We start from the raw sequence: 22,344 nt of genomic DNA on the forward strand, positions 1-22,344 counted from the left end.
GAATAAGTTTTTAGTCTATAAACCGTCTAAATAGGTGCAAACTACCTTAAGAGCGTCCAAGTAGCATCAAAATCTCGATTCGGGTAATTGAACGGCGTTTTGTAACGATTTACGCAATCTCGTCGACGCGATTCCTCGCGATTCCGAGACGAGGACTTCTCTTCATCTCTTTTCGCGAGCCCTCCCCGTGCTTTCTAGTTGCACCCGAGGACTCCGACATTCGCACGCGATGCCTGCTACATGAAAGAAAAGGGAAAAAGCAGAAAAACTGCCACCCTATTTGTCGCGTCGTCGTCATCGTTTACTCCTCTCGCTCTCAACGAGGCTATTTTTCCCGACGTGTCGAAACTATGATTAATTCGTCGATACACTCGCGCTCGCCACTCGTCGTGTCTCGCGCGCACACGCAGAAAATTTTCCACGCAAACATGTGGCGCGACACACGCATACGCAAATTACAGCCGGCTGCTTTCGCGTCGCTCGTCTCTTCCGGGAGAAAAGGGATGGCGATTCGCGTGTTCATTCGAGCACACGGCACCGACGGCCGTGTCGACGCTTAAACGATACCGAAATCAATCGATCATATGTAATAACGGTTTCCTAAAGACGAGTTTTCACAGACCGACACCCGGAGCGGCCATGATGTCTCGCCCTGGCACATCTGCCAGTTCCGGACCCTGCGCGAACGTCGAGTACGAACTGTGTACGGACGAGCTTTCGAAAGGGTGTTTACACGTCGCGAGTTATACGACGTGCTCGACGAAAATAATTCATTAGGGTACCGGCGTCGTCACGTTCTAGGCGTGACAGAGGGGAGACTTCTGCAGAGGAGCGCCAAGCGTGCTTTGGTTGTCGGTCGTTGTCCGTCGCGGGCGACTTTTCACGGGACGGATTATCGCTCGGCATCGGGATGCCAAAGTGATTCGGGTGAAAGCGTGTGTTAAGAAATTGCGAGAGAATTTGCGTAAAAAGATGAAAGGTGGCTTATCGGGAAAAAAAGACCAAGGTTACGCTCAAGTTTTCTCAAGTTTTCCTCCCCCGGAAAATTCGTCGAATCTCGTGTCATAAAATTGGACCTTGGGGTGATTTTACGCCGAAAAATGAGTTTGATTGGATTTATCTGACAATGAACAACCAAACGTGTTTCGGTCAGAGGGAACAAAATTTCTAGATCTCATGAACCAAATTTGGTTTTTGTAACCAAAAATTCTGTTCGCTCCAAAACGCGTTTGGTTGCCTATTGTCAGGTAGATCCTACCAAACTCATTTTTCAGTGTAGAACACGACTTTTATCGAGAGGAAATATCTCAGAGAAAACATTGATAGAAAAATTGTTAATTCGTTATTTGTAACTATAATTATCTTAATAAAAGAATCATAGTCAGCAGAACCATTTTTCTATATAGAAAAAAGTACTAAAGATTCAAGTAAATATATTTTACTTGGATAATTTACTCGGAAAATATTTTACTTAGATAAGTAAATGTTACATTATCCAAGTAAAAATTGGTTAAGGAGTATTGGAGTAATTATTTACTTGAATCTACACTTTTTTCTGTGTAATAATATACAATGCCTCGACATGTACTTAACCGTGGAAATTCTTGTTATTGGGCTTTAAATACGAATGTTTAATCTTTAAACATAAAATATTTGTATATATTCAATATATGTATAAATATATTTTCTGTTGAAAGTTTGAATATTCGTACTTAAAAATCAAAACGACAAGAGTGTGTCCATTATTTAGTTCATATTTTTGTAGTTAAAACCGTAAGAAAGATATAATCGAGGCCGAACTGTAATTTCTTTTAATGAATAATTAAAATCGTCGCGTTTATAGATTTGATGACATTTGTAATATCAAGGAAAGAGAAGAATGAAGAATAAGAGATTCACGTCCTTTCCGTCTCATGATACGATACGGTCGGCGGGAGAAAGGCAGCTTCGTTAAATGCATGTTTAACCGCATACATATGCGGTTCTATTGGATTGATACAATAGCGAGCGGGCGACGTTAGCGCGAATCACGGCGGAATCGCGGTCTTCGTCGTCACCGCAGCAGCTACGACGGTTCTAAAACGAAAACGAAACTACGAGAGCATAACGGCGACGACGATGACGAGTATAACGCCGTTTTTTCTGGCACCACTCACCCACCACCGCGGAAGAGAGAAAGAGAGATCTCTATCCCTCGGAACGTAAAGGGAACCCGTGGTCGTCCCTCAAGGGTGTATAAAAGGACTTTCGTGGTCAACGAGGAGAACCGGCGCGCCGCATCGCGTGTTTCGCAAGAGCAGACGTTGCGGTCGTTTAAGGAAATATCGTTCCTCTTGAAATGCCCTCCCTCCCTCCTCTCTCTCCTTCGTTCGCCGGCTCTCAAATAGTACAAATTAGGACGACATCTCTCCTCCTCGTGTGCTCCGCATCCGGTGCTTCAGGTAAATCCTCTTATGTCACGTAAAAAGCCCCCGAGCGATTCCCCTTCGGAGGAGAGCCCTTCGTCTTCTCTCTCTCCGCCGGCGTGACGGGGGTTGCATTTTTCTGCGCGCACATACATATATACACACACACGTGCGTGCGCATACACAACACGTATAGACTACCGATCGCCGCGGCCGTTCGCAGTCCATTGTTGCCCTTGAAAATGTCAACGGGACGTCGCTTAAAAGGACACCTTTGGCCTCTCGACGGCGAATCGGATTATCGGATTACCGATGTGGAAGCCGAAAGAGAGAAAGAGAGAGAGAGAGAGAGAGAGAGAGTGAGAAAGAGAGAGATGGTGAGCGCGAAAGAGAGAAGAGTGTCGAGGGGCTACTCGAGATCCACGCGAGCGGCGCGTCGCGACGATGTCGTGCAAAATATTGACAGGTGTCAACCGTGCTCGCTGTTGGCATAAAGAGAGCCGCTCGGCAACATCCGTTCCGTCATGAACACGAGGTACGTGTTCTTTTCCGATTCTAAGACTATCTCGTTCTCAGATCGAACTTCTCTTCGGTTACGTCGATGCAAGTGACACGAAGTCACTTCGTGATTAATCGAAGGTATACGGAGGAAAAAGATTGGTTGAATTAACATGCATGGGAAAAAAAATTAGTCTTAAATCAATTATTAGTATTCTCATATATAAGCAAGAATATTATAATCTTCTTATAAGCTTTTCAATTTTGATTTGATCGAATTTATATTGGTGCAATTGCATTCAATTCAAAATCATAAAAATCTTCTAAAAATATTATAATATTCTTGCTCATATATGAGAATATCTATCATTGATTTATATAAAAGAGTATTTTTTCTTGTATGACAATGAACGAATCAAACGCGTTTTGGCTGAGAGAAACAGAATTTCTGATTCTTACGCACCACATTCGGTCTAAAGAACCAGAAATTCTCTTCCCTCCAATCAAAATGCGTTCATCTCGTTCTGTGAAACGTTAATTCAACCAATCTTTTTTCCGCATATAAGAGCGGGGGCACATAGAAAAACGCAAGCAGTAAGATTTAAACAGTACGGAATTTGATCAACCACTTTCGATTCTTTTAAACCATAAAGAGAATAATCGATTGTGATTGGTGAATTTGCTCACTGCTTACGTTTTCCTAGGTGCTCCAGGCCTAAGTTAATCGAATTTACGTTGATCGTGAGTCGTACGATGGTTTTCGGGATACCGAGTAGGAAATTGGTTAACAAGAATATGAGTCCCTGTTAGACGGTTAATTGCGCATGCTCAGGCGCGCGCAATGTAGTACGCATAGAGATATAAGAATAGAGGGAACAAGGGATATATGCTACCTGTAAGTGGAAGTGATAAAGGTCAAGAGAAAGATGGATGCCGAGTGTCCTATCTGTCTCTTTCTAGTCGAGCGCTGTGATTGGTTGTTACAATGAGCCACCAAGACGACCACGCGACGTCAGGAGGGGAGAAAGCAGACTAAAATTCCGTTTTGTAAATATGTGTGCACATGTGTGTAGAATTAAAATTCGTTAAATATTCGAACGTTAACAAAATAATAATTGGACGCGATTTGTTTAAAAATGATGCATTGTTTGAAATGCAAGGCGGAGTCTTATCCTGGATATAACCGCAGTTTTCACTCGTAAGAAAGTACAAATACGTAACCTCAAATAATTATGTTATTTTTTCCTACATTTAAAAAAATATGTAAATGTTGTAGGCTACCGAAGGATGTAGATATAAGGCGTAAATGGTTGAATATACTTCAACTACCTTTGTATTTTGAAGTGAAAACAGCATATATTTGCAGTGATCATTTTAGCAATGACAGTTTCTTTGAATTGGATGGAGAAAAATGTATAGCTATATCGTCGTTGGCGCGGCAGCCAATCCCAGCGCGTGACTAGAAAGAGACAGATAGGACACTCGGCATCCATCTCTCTCTTTGCCTCTATCACTTCCACTTACAGGCTTGTTCCCTCTATTCTTATATCTCTATGGTAGTACGCGTGCCGCCATATTGGTTTGTGACGCGACAAGTCAACAGTTCGGGCAACGCCGATCATCACTTCCGATTTTGTCGAATCGTCTTGAGTTACTACGAAATGTACGAGATGTCAACTTGCTCTGCAGTCGAATTTCCATTGTGATCGTCGTGTGCTCGATCGTCCGAGACATATCTCGTAAAGAAGCGATTGATGAGGATGTAACAACAAATGTTTTGTAGTTTGTAGTTACGTGTTAAGGTGAGTATACACGAAGTGAACGAACAACAAATGAGCAGCATATATATAGTATATTCACTTCTAAACGCGCATGAATTTTCTTTGATAAACTACGAGCAAATTTTGAGCAAATCGATCCGAAACGTTGTATCTGGATTCGTTGTGGCGTACACATTTTCCCAATTGTAACAACGAAAGTTAGCATTCGCTGTTCGTTCCTCAGTGTATACTCAGCTTTAGGTCCAGACAGCATCTAAAATTAGGACATAAGAAATCTATTAGATATCTTATGTCCCGATTTTAGATGTTGTGTTGTTCGGGGATCTTAAAATATCCCGTATGTTTTCTCTTTCTCTCTTAATTTACTTTATTAATTTTATTAACTATTTTATTGATATGAATTTATTAATCTGTTAATTAATCTGTCTCATCTATTATCATTTTATTATCTATTCTGTTTCAATCTTCCATAAACCAATATTGGAAACTAAAAAGTATCCCTATTCCCGTAAATAAATATTTATTATTATTGTTATTATTCAGGTTGCGCGCACTCCGGCATTAGCGATCGAGCACGATACCGCCATATTGGTTTTCGGCATGAGCTAGATGACACGTCGGATGACCAACCGGCTGTTGCTACGGATATCGCCGAGTCGCCTCGAATTAACATTTACTTGTACCTATTTATTCTCCGATCAAATTTACGTTCATAATGCGTCGTGCGATCGTTTTCGGACACTGCGCACAAAAACTGCCAGCGAGCGTAACAATGAATGTTGTTATGCGGCAGGTCGCGCGATCTTCAGCGCGTCGGTCGTACGTGATTGAGCGCACATTTGGCCATATGAATTCTTGACGCGGGCGAGGTAACATCTCGTACGACATCGGGCGTTATTTCCGATTTTCCCAGATTTGTCGATCTCGTCAGAGCTAACCTAACCTAAGCTGACAATACGCGAAACGTATACGCATGTGACACATTCGCGCTGTGGTCACTGGCGGGAATCGACGTGAATTGCGGCGACATTGCAAATCTTGCAGGGTTTATGTTTCTGTCATACTTCGTTTGTATCGAAATATCGAATAATACAACGATAGATAGAGTTTAACGATAGGTAGGGTCGCGAAAAACCCCGTGTTATTTAGCCTGTTCTTTTTAACTGAACTGGTTGTATTAGTTCAAGAAATTCACGCACACTGAAACGTGAGAATCTCGTATGTACGTTTCATACACTTCAATGTGTATATAAATTTCTTGAACAAGTGCAGCTAGTTCAGTTAAAAAAAATCGATCACAGATTCGTCTCGATCGAATAATCGCATTTTTGTTAATCGGAGAATCGTTTTTCGTTCTAGATCTGGTGGAGTTCGCGGCCATGTCGCGGATACGGCGCTAGGAGATGCTGTGCTAGAGGATGCTACTGCGGAGAGCGCGGATGCCGCACCGGAGGATCCGGTTCGAGCCGAGCGGGGTCGTCTCAAAGGTAAGGTTAAGATCTCTTACTCTTTCTCTCTCTCTCTCTCTCTCTTCTCCGCCGTTTAACTCTTTGCGGTTGAAAAGCGAGACGTAGTCGCCGGAATAAAAATCGTTGATTTACGATCGCAAGAGGTTAACGAGCTCGTAGTTCTTGGTTATGTTGAATGCTTAATTTATACTAATCAGCAAAACTACGCTTGTTTCTTACAGATCTGAGAGCAAAATGTGGCCGGCTCCGAACTGCTGACAGTTTCGGTGAGTGGAAGAAGAAAAGAAACGAAGATTCGTAAATTTTGAGTTTCAAGATTTCCGATGGTGGACGTTCAAAAAATGCTTTAATCAATGCGATTTGCTTTATAGAAGTTTGCGTTTAAGTGTATGTGTTGTCTGAATTAAGTACACTGTTTAAAACAGTCTAGGAATCACATCTTCAAGGAATTGTTGTATGTCGTAGAATCTTAAACCAGAGCAGGTATTTAAAATATCAAGAATATCTCTCAACATTTGAAATATATCTACATGCACATTCTCTTTCAATTCTAAACACATTTACGGAAGATTTATAAAAATCATAGTGTTTCTCTTATTGTTATATCTGGCTCAAGCGATAACGTTACTCAACCGAGCTATTCATTTAGTGTGATTCCATAATCGTTTTGAATAATGTACAATGCGCATCAGAATTGCGCCATCGACCGATTCATTTCGTTCATAGCTTTCACAATCCTCGCGATCATTAATTTTCGAAATTTCTTCGCCTGCATTTCCGTCGTAATTGTTTCATAAACGGAGACGAACTTTGTTATATTGAATTCATCATCGTGCAGCAATCCAATGTAACAATTTTACAGATTTCTCCCGGAATAATACTTGGACGTTTCATTTCATGATTATTATGATTCTTTCCTTTCATTTTTTCGTATACTTGCGGAGCGTCCTGAGCGACAGATATTACACGGAAAAAAAATGTTTTAAATTTATTTGTGAGACATAAAGTTTATTTCACAGAAATAAGGTTTATCTCTGTGAAATAAACTTTACATCGCCCAAATTTTTAAGTACTTCTATCTCAATGTACATTGAGAAAAGATATTTAAAAATTTATTTATAGAATAATAAGGTTTATTTTACAGAAATTAGAAGGTTTATTTCTGTAGAATAAATCTTATATCCTACAAATAAATGTTTAAGTACCAATTTCTCAATATATTGTGTAATTTCCCGTGAGGAAACACAACAGTCAATGGACGTAGAGTTAGTTTTTGTTTGCTTACGTCACGCGTTTTTCCGTTCAGGAGAGACAGGAGCATTCATTATCCTGTATTTACGATAATTTGCTCGCATACTCTTGTCGATAGATATTTCATCGCTGCGATTTCTGTCTCGTTTTCGGATCTTTTATATTCGCGCTCGCGTTCGCGGCTCCGGGGAACACCCAGAGAATCACGAATTTCGTGAACTGAAATTTCTGGAGATATTTTGAAAGAGAACTTCGCACAGAGATGCTGCGGAGCCGTAGTGCGTGAGAAACGCACGCCATTCGCGGTTATTCACTACCGCCTGGAGAGATCGTGCAATCACTGTTTTATTCGCGTTTATCTCGCGCGTAGATTTCAATTTCACGGTTCTTATTACATGTTTTTTACAACTCACGCCGCAACTGCATCGGAGTCGGTGCGATTCGTCACAGAGAAATTCGAGAAAATTAAATCCGAAAGTTAAATTCCAACTTTAAATTGTTTCCGAATTCGATACATTGTCGTTTATTGAGAAAATTGGAACGCCCGTGAGAGGACAACCCCGTTTTCCGACACCTGCAATTATTCGTGAAATTAAATATCCCCCCTTCCCCCTTCCTCGATATCATTGAAAATGACGCGTTTTTCGAATCGTGATTTTCGACATGCGATTCGCGACTCGCGAGTTATGGAGTTCACGGACTGCTGTAGTCTACCGTGCTTATGATCGAACCGTTTAAACGTCGTTGAAATTATCGCGGTCGCGAGTGAAACAATTGCAAGCAACGTAGGGCGACGGCCCGGACGCCGAGGATGCCGAAGTTGCCGGACGGATGCTATCGAGAATCGATAAGCCAAATTGGACATCGCAGAACTTCCGAGTAGTGAGCGTGAAACTCAACATTCATTTTACCATTACATTTTACGTAGTGCATGCATGCAAAATCGCATTGATTGCTACACAATAAGACATTTTGTGTTAATCGTCCATTGAGGTTTTATGTTACTTTAACACGGAGAAATGTGTTAAAAAGGCACGCAAATATAATGTTAAATTAATCAACATATGTTGATGAGGTGAATGTGTTGATTTGGCATTATATTTGCGTCCTTTTTTATACATAATTGTGTGCTTTGTAATATACATTTGTATATTTTTTGACACATTCCCTATACGGAGAAATTCTTTATATATACGTCTATTATAGTGGAAATGACTACTGGAGTTTGTAATGCTGAAATGTATCTGTGTTGTTATCTGAATTATTATGCGTGTTACATGATATACATCACTAAAGATTACAATGCACATGGTAATTTCGGTAATGATTCCGGTATATTTCGGCATTACAAACTTTTTGTGGTAATTTTCATTACAATATTTTCGCCGTATATGTTGGAGGAGCACCGGATTTCGGTGAACCATTTCTGATACAAAACTTTTTATTGCGCAAAAAAAGAATGATGGTGCAACGTTAACGACGTATATAACATCGCCGATGAACTTTGATCGTTCATAAGACGGGAGTTACCGCGAGCTGGATGTTACAATTTTCGTCTCAGATTCCTGGCTCTGATTCTGTCACGCGTTATTGAAGCATCGTGTGTGAGTAATTTTTCGAAAACTTTGGGGCATCGGAGATTGCGACGAGAACAGAAACGGAAGTAACGGAGTCCACTGAAAAGAGAGATGTGTCAACGAAGAAAGCGACGGGGCGCGGCGCAGTCGTTCTGTGAATTAGTAACCGCGGTTTCAAAGATATTCCCGGTCTTTGTCGATCGGGTTATCAATTATTGACGGCGAACTTGGATCGATCATGAAAGGCGACGACGTCTCGTAGCGTGACACGTTTACCGGTTTTCCCTCGGATTCTCGCGTCTTTTAGTGGCGCGCGACATGTAGCGTGCCGATGTGCAACTTTGTAGAAGAAAATTCTCTCAAAGTTCGCCGATAGTTTTATGTATAGCCGCGACGTGACGAGCGACGGCTCAGCGTGTGCCATTTTGCGTGCGCCCTGTTCATTATGCATGACATTGGAGCAATAGGAAGAGATAACGTATCTTTATATTCTCAAATAGATACATTATGTATGTCCTCGTCTCTTTTCCGTCTCTGTTCTTCTCGCGATTGCTACAGCCGGTGGATAAATTTTTCATCGGCGGTCTCGCACAAACAGAACTCGCGAAAAAAATCAATCATGTAACTCGACGTGGATTTAATCGTCCATTTTTCTCCTTTTCGACGTGACTCTCGCTACCTTCCTACTCTTTTCCTTCCCGCTACTTTTTTTCTTCGTCGTCGACGAGTGCCTGATTTCTGAATCACATTCGCTTCTGTTTTTTTACTTATCGCATCTCACTGGTTTATTTTTCATCGCAAAAAGCGATGAATGAGCAGATTGATATTTATTGTACGATGATATACATATTATAATATATATATATATATATGGTTAATATTGATGACGATATTTACGATGATTTATGACTACTTTTGTGATAATTTATAATTACACGCTGATATAATAATTTATTTCAAAGTAAATATAAGTATTATCTTCTGTATTATTATCAACTTTAATGATACGGATTAAACGATTACGCGATTTTACGATTCGTTATCGACTCTAAGCGCGACAATCGCGAGCACGGTAAACGTCGCTGGATAATATTGAACGCGATAGGCTCCGTGCGGTATCTGGCATATTTATGAGGGAGAGATTTGTTATTACAGGACGCGATATATTTATTATTATTATTGATACGCCTGTTATGATTATCTGCATTATTATTGACTCCGATCATACGAATCATATGATTATATGAATTATTGAATTTTAACTGGCCGCGACAATCGCGAAACGTAAAACGTCGCTTGATGACAAATTGAACGCGATGGAATCTGTGCGTCCGATTGTAATATTCGTGGAAGATGGGATGTTATATTTATGATCATTATTGACATACCTACGATGATTATCTGCATTATTATTAGCTCTGATTATATGAATTAAATGATCAGGCGATTATATGAGTTATTATTGACTCTAACCGCGACACTCGTAAAACGTCAAACGTCGTTCGGCAAATCAGACGCGACAGAATCCGTACGTCAAGATTTAACACTGCGGTGCGTTCATTATTATGGGATGGTAGATTTATTATTATTATTGACACACCTATATATATGACGATTATATAAATTATTGTCAACTCTCATCATATAAGTTAAATTATTACACGATTATATGGATTATTATCAACTTTAATTGCAAGACACCAAACGTCGCTCGGCGATCGGACGCGATGGGATCCGTCGCATAGAATATACGGCATCCGCGTTACGTGCATGTAAACTACGAGTTAACGTCGTTCACGACGAATCCGTCCGTTCCCCCTGGTCACAGCATTAAGTCGAGCGTGTTAATCGGCGCACATCGTCGCGGAGGTCCGCGTGTCCCATTGAGCGACGCGTCGTCAAAGTTTCACGAGTCTGTCCCTCGAGCGCGCGGCGCAACCCCCATTGACGAGATCCGAGACGGGGCGAAAGAAACAAAAGAAACCCGGGGACCCTTACGTAGGAGAGTATCTTATTGGCGGGATCGGGTGACGAAAGGAAGTAGGCATCGCGTTTCCATCCCACGCATCCTGTCAAGTGGATTCCCCCGGCGTACAAAGAGGATCTGACAAATAATTGGCTCCTCGGATACACACAGGTAGAGCAGTCCTTTTGAGCCCTGAGAACCTTGCGCAAGGACCATTGTGCGAGGGACACTCGATACATTCGGATCGAGTGGCCCAGCAGGACCAAGAAAGACAGAGAGAGAGAGAGAAAGAGAAGACGCACTCGAGTTTGGATAAATCGGGACGTCTCCGATTTGGAGGAAAAACTCGCGAGCTGCTTTTCATTTTGCGCTTTTCCTCGCACATAGAAGCTCTGAAAGGATTCTCTCGCGCTCGCGGTGTTCGTTACCTCCCAAAAAAAGGAGAAAAGAGATCTCCGGAGCGTTCTTACAGGGCTCGGTGTATATTCTCGTTTCGATAGAGGAAGATAGCGCGGGGGGAAGGGGGATATATAGTCGTGGAAGAAATTTGCTCGACTCCTTCGCGATACAGCTTCGATTACTAACGACACGGTTTCTCGCGAGCGCCGGTTAGAGAGAGAGAGAGAGAGAGACCCGGATCCCGGATCGGCGATGTCGTCTATGAATAATCTCACGCGATGCAAAAACGGCCGGCTTGCAAAAACGACCCGAGCGACGACACGGCGAGGCGGTCGGCCGCTCTCAGGACGAGGATCACGCAAAACAGGTTCGTCGGTTCATTCGTTCGTTCCTTCCTCCGTTCTCGTTCCTTCGTTCGTCGTCGAGCGAGGAGGAAAGAGCAAAAGCGCCGGTAGCGAGAGAACAAACAGCGAATGGACGCGCGAGAAGCGTGTACGAGGTGTAACGAGAGCTCGCAAAAAGCCGGACCGGAAGAGCCGAGGGGCACGCACTACTGCTACTCGCCTGAGGGGCGGGGAGGGGGNGGGGGGAGAAGGACGATCGGGCGCGAGCGAGATGTCGATTTGGGCGCGACGGATGCGCGACTTTTCGCAGGCATTAATATTCGGCGCGGCGCACAGGAAACTTTCTGCCTGACTTAATTAATACTCGCGTTCGCTCGCGTTCGCGCTCGCACGCCTTCCTTTTTGACGGCGGGGATTTAATTACTTTTTTACGTCGACTCGTAAATCATCTCGCGGGGCCCCGCGCGAGGCGACCGCGCGTCCTTCCTGCCGAGTCATAAAATAAAGAGCTCGGAGAGCGAGAGCAGCGAACACGTGTTGTGTTGGTCGCCCGGCTGCGGATACGCCAGAGACAGCCGGAGGATACGCGCCCGCCTCTCTCTTTCTCCCGCCGGGGTTTATCATCTCGCCAGATTATCTGCGATATTTTCGATAAAACGCCGCTCGCGCAATCGCACGCAAACCCCGGGATCCTTCCCGGCCGGATTCGAAAGCCGACGTTGTCGTCGTCGTGGAATAGCAGTGAGACGGAAGTCTCCGTCCGCTCGAAATTGAATCAAATTCCTGCCGTAATCCTGCGCTATAAATTCAGCACCTTCGTCCCTATTTGTTCGGCCGGATCTCGCAATCAATCGCGATAACGGACTGTTGCTTCGTAATCGAGCGCTCAAGCGAATCTTCGAAGTACACTGGGCGAAAAATACTTGTTAATTTTAACTGAAATCGCACAGAAAGGAAGAATTGTAGTCAGGGAAATTTTTTGTAGCAAATGTTGCCAATAATGTCAGTGGCAATAACCTTGTAAAATTGACGGTAAAAAATTTGGTGTTATATTTCATATGTTTCAAACGGTTCACATAATTTTGGATTATTGTTAATTTAATACAAGATGAATGCGTTGAAAAATAATACAAATATTATGTCAAAAATTAACACAAAATTAATATACTGATCAATACCGAAGTACAAAATGTATTATTTTATCAGTAATAAGTTAATCATTTTAACACTTATACAATGAGTTGAATATCGAGATTCAATATAAAATATTGAGACAACATAAACGGGATATATTAAATTGACGGGTATTTTACAAATTTAACACAAAAAATTGTTAATAACAAGAACCGATCATAATACAGGTATACAATGTTTTTTATTGTATATAATTATTGTTCTTCTGCTACTTTTTATTAGAACGACAAAAAATGCAGTCGAAGAAGACTATAATTTGAGTGACGTTAACCATTCGTCTGTCTCTCTTCCTTCGTATCGCCATTTCGCATTCTTCGAATATTCAGGAGATGATTTAACGATCACGATCGAGGTATTCGCGAGGTTGATCCGCGAGGCTCGCGTGACGCTTTCGTAACGCGGCGCAATGCCGCGGAGTATGAAATTCTCTTCCTCTGAGACAATGACACTCTTCACATTGATCACTCTTGCGAATCTCTGCGAATCGCGTTAAAGGTTATCGGACTCACGCCGAGCGGGCATGAATTTACAACTCGGCTGGGCAAGTTTAACATTTTCGAAACTTTCTCCCGTTTGCCTCCTCTTCCTTTTTTTTCCTCACCGTCGGACGTTCGTAACCGTCCGCTTGCGGACGGTTACGTAACGCTAGCGAATGAAGCTCGCGCGTGCAGCGTTCTTGGCCTTAGGAATGATTAATGTTATCGTTAATAGTAATTGCATAGATAAACTTGACCCGGGAGCAATTACTCGATAAGAAAATATGAGGCAGACGTATAACGGCTAATTAGCGTATTACTCCATTTCGCGGAGTTACTATCAAAGTCGGCAATTACGTGCGGAGCTCACTTATTCTGATTGTTGTGCTGACGCACATGCAACGTAATATCGTCGCTTGCGCGCTCGCGGCCCTAAACAGTCGGTGGGTATCGCCGTAATAACGATATAACACGATAAATAAATATATCTCCGCACAACGAACAAGACACAGATAACAATCGCAATCCCGCCGTTTGTCACGTCTAATGACGCCGCATGTTGAAATAGAAGATTACTACAGAATTACGTGTTAAATAAATCACCGTGTTTATCGCGTCGCACCGCCGATCGCGGGGAGATTGTCGTCGTCGGAGTCATCGACCAGCCCCAAGAGATTTATTATTATTAACCTCTCGGAGTAACAATCGCGCGAGATTCACGTCTCAATCATTCATAGGCGATCAACATCCGACCCTGTGTCTCGTTCCGAACGATTTGCGACAGGTCTCCCCTCGCAGCGGACGAATCAGCGAGCAAATCGACACTAACGCCGGCATTCATAGCCAGATCTTATACTTAAGATCGTCTTAAGTTCATCTTTAGATGCTGTATGGCTTATTTCATTACACTGAGAGAAATTTTAATTATTTCCGGTGCCAACCATAACCTTTATACGTAAAGTTTTAGCCGTAAAATTAGCGATAATAACATACATGTAAGATCATTATCATTGACACTTACTAGAATTGGTTTTCCTGACTATAATTTGTTCACTGTGATAATTATAGTTACAAATACCAAACACTTTTCTCTCAGTCTAGCTGCGAAGCATTTGAAGATGAACCTAAATATAAGACCCGACTATGAATACCGGGGTGAGAGCCGCCGTTGACGTTTGACCTGGCGCTGAGATGACCGTGCAAATCCCGCCGGTGCTCGAAACTAAAAGAGATCCCGGCGATCTTATCGGAGGTGTCGGGAATCCGACGGTAGCGGTCTTCGGCACCGGCGACTCGCGTTCTACCTGTGCCCGGTTCAAGATCTCTATCTGGGATTAAGGGGTGTCCTCCTGCACCTCGCTCTGGCCGCGGGAAAATCTCACGGGCCGGGAAATTGCCCAGTCGACGCAGGGGTCCGGTTAGGTCGGCGTCGACCCAACCGTTTTCTCATGGCGAACGAAGGTTGATCGATTCGTCACACGTAACAGCATTCTTTCGCGGCACCCGGTGACGGGGAGACGACGTTAGAGACCGCACACACAGGACGATAGTCGGTGTCACGAGTGGGAAAAATAGGCGGAGGACTCACCACGTGTCCGTGCACCGGTGATTTCGCGATAGACTGTAGCTGGGGATAGAGCTGACCAGCCGCCGCCGGCGTCATGTCGGTCAGCATCTCGAGGCCGACTCGGGGCTGCCGCGGCTGGCGCGAGTCGATGATAGTTGCCACGAGCGGGAGGAGGAGTGGAGCCTCTCGCTCTTGGAGTCGCTTTACTTGCTCGTCGTCGACGTCGTTGTCGTCCTGCCGTAGTCTCGTGGATCGCGCACTACTACTGCACTCGAGAGATCACGGACGAGCGAGCGAGATAGAGAGACGGACGCTGTATCGCACAACGACGATCGCTGGAGACGGCAGTCCCGGACGGTACCTCGCAGGGTAACACGGGTCGGCCTCTCGCGGCGTCCGCGCGCGCGCGCGACTCTCCGAGCGAAAAAAAGTCCTCTCGTTGGCAAATAGCCGGGGTGTACCGTGGTTCCCGTTCTTCGCACCGTGACAGACTGCCGACTACCCGGACGACTTGGTCTCTCGACCGGAGAGACGGGAGAGGATATGGTGGAAGGGAATCGCCCAGGACTCGGCGACCCCCGGGCAAAAAAGGGGCTGGATCCTTGATGGGCGGGCATGCATCGGAGCCCGTCCCATCGACGCCTACGTGTTGTGCCGGGTTTCCTCGACTTTATTCGTCCCCTCCGCACGACCCGGGCTTCCACCACCTCCTCTCGCTCACGGTGCGCGGGCTCTCTCCCTCTCCGCCGACGCGGTTATACCGGTTTGCCGTCTCGCTCCCACCCGGGCCCGGCTCTATCGGGTCGTATCCCCGCCGCGGGTACCCTGATAGAGAGACCCGATTCAGCGGTGAATTGCGCGCGCAGCTCGCCGACGGAGGAAGGAGGCACGCGCGACGACCACGACTTGGCGACTTGGAACCGCCGCCCGCGCGCGGCTCTCCTCTTCGCTTCTCCTCGCCGGCGTATAGAAACGAACCGGGGGGACTACTTGCCGCCTCCTCCTCCACCTCGCTCGCTCGCTCGCTTACGTGACCCGGAGTCGTATCGGCGCTCCTCCGTCGCGCTCTCCTGGTGGCTCGCTCGCACCAGCGGTCTGACATAACGGTATATACTCTACGCCGGCGTATATCCCTATTTAAATACCGATACGCGGCGACGGAGCGGCCGATGTAGCGTGAAGTCGAGGATACACGCGACGATCGGGAATCCGGGCCGATCATCGGCCGCTCTCTTTCTATTTCTCTCTCTCTCTCTCTCTCTCCGCTGCGCTCGCGCTGCCCCGTTCGTGCGTGCCGGTGCCGATGGTAAAGGGTAAAAAGGGAGGAACGAGAGAGGCATCTGGGTATATTAACCTCGTTGTCGGCGGGTAGGAGGCCCCGTGGTCTCGCACGAGAACGAGGGAGAGGAGGAGAGAGAGGGACCACGCAATAGCGATCGCGTTTGAAGACTCGCGTCCCCGTAATCACTTTTTAAATGTTTCAGGCTATTTGTTCGGGATTATCCTTAATGCGCGGCGCGTTCAGGAAATTACATGCAAATTGTTTTGTATATCGCTTCTCTCTCTTTCCCTCTCTTTACCCGCCCGATTGGCTGCCTGCCTGTTTACCTGTTTGCCTGGATGGCTGGTTGCATCGAGTCGCGATCGTGCTCTTAATGGGATTTTATTTCTGTCGCTGATGCGAATCGACGGCAGATAGGCGAGGATTGAATTCCCCGCTCGCGCGGGCGACTTTTTCCCTCCTTCCTGCCGCTTTTCTTTTCCTCCCCGGGCGCGTGTATTAACTCTGATCCGCGCGATCGAGTTAGGCGTCAGGCGTGCCCGACGATTAATTGCCCGCCGAAGAGGAGGCTCGCATCTCGCACTGGTATCTCGCCGCGGTTTAGATCGATACGAGAGACTGCATATAAATCTCAGTGTAAAATCTTTATTAAGAAGGTAATTGCGTTTATAAAAAGAGGCGATCACGTACTATTTATGGAATGATTCGCCGCTCGTTGCGGCTGGAAGTCGAAACGCGATATTTTAATATATTCGCCTTCCACCGTCGCTTTCTCTCTCTCTCTCTCTCTCTCTCTTGGACAATCACTTAATTACTGCAAAGCCATTACAGCCTATTTTATCTTCATTTGATCGCGCGCGAGAGCGTTTAACGTATTAGTATTCTAACGGCACTCACGCATACTCGTTCCGTGCGCATTCACGCGTTAACTCGCTTATTACAACACAAACGGATCTCCGCAGCTCTCTCGCGCTATTTCTCGCTGTTACAACGCGCGCTCTCAGCACCTGAGCGAGGTATTAAAGTTCCCGGCCGCGATAATGCCGCCGCGACGACACTATCTGTCGGCAATCTATCGCGGCCGGCGAAAAACGATCGCGAATCGAGTGGAGCCGCGCGAGACTCGCGTCGAAAATATATCGCTATTCGCGCTATTAATAGCGGCATTGATATCGGCCTGCGGAAAAACCGCCGTTGCAGTGGGCATTAGTCAATTTAAACCCGCGCTAATGAGCGCATTTGTGAGCGCAATGAGACTGTATCGGACATTTGATAGAATCAAATGCGAGCTCGTGTATAGTTTACGCGCCGCAAATCAAAGTTGTATCGTGAGGAACAGCAGGAAAACGACACCGACGAGCGTAATTTGCCCGCTCGCTCGGTTTTGTGAGACGAACGGCGCCGGGTGCTCACGAAGGATTGTATTAAAAACAGCGGCATCGTAACGTCGCTCTCGAGGACCGCGAGAGAGTACGCGCTCGCCGAGGAACCTAATGCGATTTTAATCGTGCGCTTTGAATTTCAAATGTTATCGGCTCTGTCTTGTAAAGTGGAACACACTCGGGGAAGCGTCTCAGTGGCGTATCCGGATTAGCGGCGCGTTCGTTCTCGTTCCGAATGCACCTTGTCTACACGCCGGCCGACCGGCCATTTTCAGCGTCAACGAACGCGTCTGTTACTTTTCACCCAACATTCCTCACATGGGCTTTTGCCATCGTTTTGTTAACTGATCGTTTTCAACGTTTTCTAACACCTCATAATGAAATAAATTTGTCGACGGTGTGAGAATATTGCAGTGGAAATTATTGCGGGATTTTGTAGTGTTGGACCATATCGGAATTATGACTAGAATTATAACATGTGTTGTAATCTTTAGTGATATATATCATGTGTGCATATTACTAAAGATTACAACACGCATAATAATTTCGATAATAATTTCGGTGTAGTCTAGCATTGTAAATTTTTGTGGTAATTTTTACTATATTACTTTCTCCGTGTACTTGTATTAAAATTGGTCTTGTCAAGATTTTTATGTTAAATTTTTAACGTAAAAATTTACCGTATAAACTTAACGTGTTTGCGTTGTCTCACTATTTTGTGAGTCGATGTTCAACGTGTGTGAGTGTTAAAGTGGCGCATTTTGTGCTTTGGTATCGATTAGCATGTTAATTCTGTGTCGATTTTTGACATAATGTTTGTGTTACATTTGGACATATTCGCCTTGTGTTGGATTAGCATGAAAATTTGTGTGGGTCGTTTGGACATGCAAAAATGTTTTGGATTTGACGTAAAACTTTTTACAATGTTGTTTCTTGCTGTTTTTGTTTTCCGAAACGTTAGAACGCAGGTTTGCTCGCGAATCGGTCGACTAGCAATGCTTGGCTAATAAAGCGCGAATTTTTTTACAATCGATTAATAATGTGTTAACATTTAGTTACCAAGGTTTATTGCGACTTTCAGCTTTTGTGCATTTATAACGGTCGAGATATGTAAGGTTTAAAAGTTGTGGAAGTAAACCTAGTTACGATGTTGAAGCATATGTAAAGCCTCGCGCCACGATGACTTCTAGTAGATAAAGAAACTCGGGAATATTTCCTGGCATCAGAGAAATTGTCCGGGAAAATGGAACTTTGTTGTATCGCAGGCCGATAATCTGGTATCTATAATTCAATGAGCGGGATGACTTTTATCGAGCTACTATATACCTCGTTTGTCATTTAACGAATGAATTCTGTCGTCTCATAGCGCCATCTTGAGAGTTTACGATCGAATCACTCTAACAGAATGGAGAGCAACTATCCTCGGCGACCGGTTGCCAACGGTCTTTTAATTAGTTCATTCATTCTTTTAACTAGCGACGCTAGTCTGCCTTCTTTATTACACGCACAAGGGGTAATTCAGACTCGCCATTGGAGCGCATCGTTTTTCAAAGTCGCGTTTTTATGCCATTTACGTTCATGAATATTCGAACGCTAAATATTGAAAGCGTCGCGCCATATTTTTCGTCGTTTAACGATGACACAGCGTTGCGCCTCGCTACGCCAATGGGCGATGGAGTCGCGAGCGACGGGTCGAGGTCGCATTAGGACCTAATTTTCCATAATGGAAGAAGTCCGTGGCGTGGTACGGCGCCACTACGGCGAGGCGACCGGCTAATCGTGGTCCATTCATAACCATTCCCGGCCGGCCGAGCGCGCAACGAGCGGACGCTCGCCTTAGTCCCCATCGTGATTCGCGCGGGCAATTTAGGCGCGATTTCTCATCGGACCCGGTGACACGTCGCCGAGAGCTTGTCCAAAGGGGTTGCCGACGTTGAATTCGATGACGAATCGCAACTCTCGACGTGATTCCGCCGTGAATATCCGCGAGGTCGACTTCATCGACCGATAAAACGTGCGTGATAAAACAATGGTATTTTTAATTTAACTGCGTCTATATTTCTTCATTGTTTATCCTTCTTTATCAGTCTCAACTGATATAATTTAAAATTTTTTAATATGAACCTCCAATGAAAGGTTAAGATAGAATATGAGACCCCATGAGGAAGCAAGCACGGAGATGTTCTAGTGTTATTTGAATATTAATAATGACATTATTAATGACATTATTAATGACAATAAAACATCCATGCTTGGCTACTCATGGCCTGATATTATTCTAATTGATATAATTATTTGAAGCGAGAAAGTAATCAGTTTTCCCTTTTATAATTTTCTTGAATCTTAATATAAAAACTTATTTTCAAGAATCAAGTGCTAATTATATGCTAAAATTAAGAAATTAAGAATAGGCGGAGTTGATCAGTTTAGCATCCGAGGAGCGTCAGAATATTCCCGGGGATTCCGTTTAGACGTCGTTACGAAATAGCATCATCCGGCCGGCGTGATTTCGTGTACCGTCGCATCTCTCGGCCGGATAATACTTACTTCGGACGGTATCTTCCGATAGACGCGTGTCCGAGTAATCGATAGACATGCGACGCGAAGAGGTGAGAAAGGAATAGGTTCGCGGAACGACGAGGGGACGTTATCGGCCACCCGCCACGAATCCTGGCGGCGATTATGCGTACATCGCGTGCCACCAGCGCACAAAAGGTGCGACCCGCCCACGCCCTTGCGTATCGCGGAGTAGAAGGGCCGACTCGTGGGCGCGCTCGTTCTCTCTCTCTCTCGCTTAGGAAAGCGCGGAGAGGAGAGGGAGGGGGTGCGAAAAGGGATGTTTTACAATGAACCGAATCAAAGACGGGCGTTAACGCTCGCGGCAAGGACAAATGGCGTTTGGGCCGGTGAGAGCGTGGAAGCAGCTCCGGTAGCTGGTTATCGAGTTTCCTCGTTTTCAGATTCTCCCGCACGAGAGAACGCGCGAGCGCCGTTCCCTCGGATTTATTGCAACCGCGAACGGTGAACCCCCTTCCGCTCCGAAGCACGCGAACGAACCCCCGGAAGATAAATCGCTCGCTCGGTATTCTGTCCCCCCTCTCTTCTCTCTCTGTTTCTCTCGGAGCGGACGGACGTTTAATTCGACGCTAATGTATGGATGTCCCCCTCCCTTCCGCGCGTGTCTCGCGCTGAAAAATTGATTAGCGCCGATATATCGACGTGCCGGGGCGACGCGTCGCGACGCGTCTTCCCGGCGGCGCGATAGATAGATCGATCGACCGACCGCCGCAGCCTATACATTGAGGATCTCCCGATGATGGATCGTTGATTGGCAGAGATGGGCCATAGGGTTGAAAGGGAAATGGGGCCTAGGGGCCTCACGGGGGCGGATAATGACAGGGCGGCCTTGCATAGCCAGGAGATGGTCTCGCGCGCTGGGACCCGGCTCGCTCTCTCTCTCTCTCTCTCTCTCTCTTTCTCTCTCATTCCCTCTATCTATCCATCTATCTCTCTCTCTTTCTCGGGACTCTCTCGCCGCTCGTTCGTTCGCTCGTTTACTCGCTCGCTCTCTCACACAGCCATGTGGCCATCGAGAGATGCTGATGGACTAATAATTACCGAGCGGCCAGGTCCGCGCACGACGGCTGGCAGCGCCGAAAATGAAGATTCACCTTACCAAGTTGGAGCGAGATCTTGTCTACTATCTACTAACGGCGAATGTAAAGCCTCCGCCGCAACCGGGCCGAAGGACGCGGTTCATTGACGCGCCGGCACCCGTAGTGAGTGTCGGGAACGCGTGCAGTACCTTTACGAAGACGACGTCGAACCTCCTCGCCCGAGTCGAAATTTCAGAACTACCCTAAGTCTTCAAAGGTCTTCTATTGTGCTTCTCTTGATACTACAGATAGGAAGTTTTCTCAATTTGAAGACTTAATATAGAACGAAAATTTCGATTTGAGAAATTTCGACACGAAATTTATCGCCCGGAGCTTTCGCTGGTCGCGTTCTCCTCTCCGTCGAAAAATGATCCCGAGCGCGGTGTCAAGCGACCATAAATTCGGCATCACGTCGTCGCCGATATTCGCGACTCGCGCGCGCGTGCGGGATATCGCGAAATCGCGCGGAAGATACGAGACTCTTAGGAGCCGGCGCGCTTCGCCGGGGAAACAGGACAAGGAGAAGAAACTCGTCCCGGGGAGAGCTGATTTACGAACTCGCCGCCGTGGCCGCGATGTAAGTCGGGGAGTAACTCGAGATTCTGTCTACATCGTGCTGCGGGGATAGAGAGAGGACTTCTCTGCCGAGCCCGTCCGCCTCCCTCCTTCCATCTCGCCCGTTGGCCAGATTTATGGGGTGTTCCACGGGGAGCAAGAGGAGCAGCAGGAGGAGGAGGAGGAGATGGAGGAGAGACGACCCCCGTCCGTAATTCACGCGTCGCTCTTTTCCGCCGACCGACCGACCGCGGCGACGTCAGGAGGCGACGCAAATAAGGCGCACCCTATTTCAGGAAGGGCTCGATCGGAATAAATATCTCCCCTCGATTTATATTACCCCCTCCCCGTGCCCTGGCTGCGCGCTAGTGGCCTCCTCCTCTTTCTCTTCTTCCTGCGCGGAATGTCTTCTATCACGTTGGAGATACAGATAAGATAAATTAATATTATATTGTATTTTTTGGTGCGCCCACATCTTGAACATTGTTCCATTATCTAGTCACCGTACAAGAGTAGATAATGCGTCCTCTTTGAAAGGGCTC

The 22,344-nt window shown here is 45.6% G+C and overlaps 1 protein-coding gene across 1 annotated transcript in view; it reads right to left on the reverse strand.

Moving 5' to 3' along the window:
- LOC106742691 (transcription factor Sp9) overlaps window positions 1-15,336 on the reverse strand; it is a 54,688-nt gene extending 39,352 nt beyond the window's left edge. The window contains exon 1 of the mRNA XM_014615886.1: window positions 14,949-15,336. Within this exon, the coding sequence (XP_014471372.1) occupies window positions 14,949-15,035 (87 nt within the window). The 5' untranslated portion in view covers window positions 15,036-15,336. The remainder of the gene's footprint in view (window positions 1-14,948) is intronic.
- Window positions 15,337-22,344: the final 7,008 nt, after the last annotated feature.

This window comes from Dinoponera quadriceps, unplaced genomic scaffold (genome assembly GCF_001313825.1).
Source record: "Dinoponera quadriceps isolate SergipeBrazil2010 unplaced genomic scaffold, ASM131382v1 scaffold856, whole genome shotgun sequence".
Classification (NCBI taxonomy): Eukaryota; Metazoa; Arthropoda; class Insecta; order Hymenoptera; family Formicidae; genus Dinoponera; species Dinoponera quadriceps.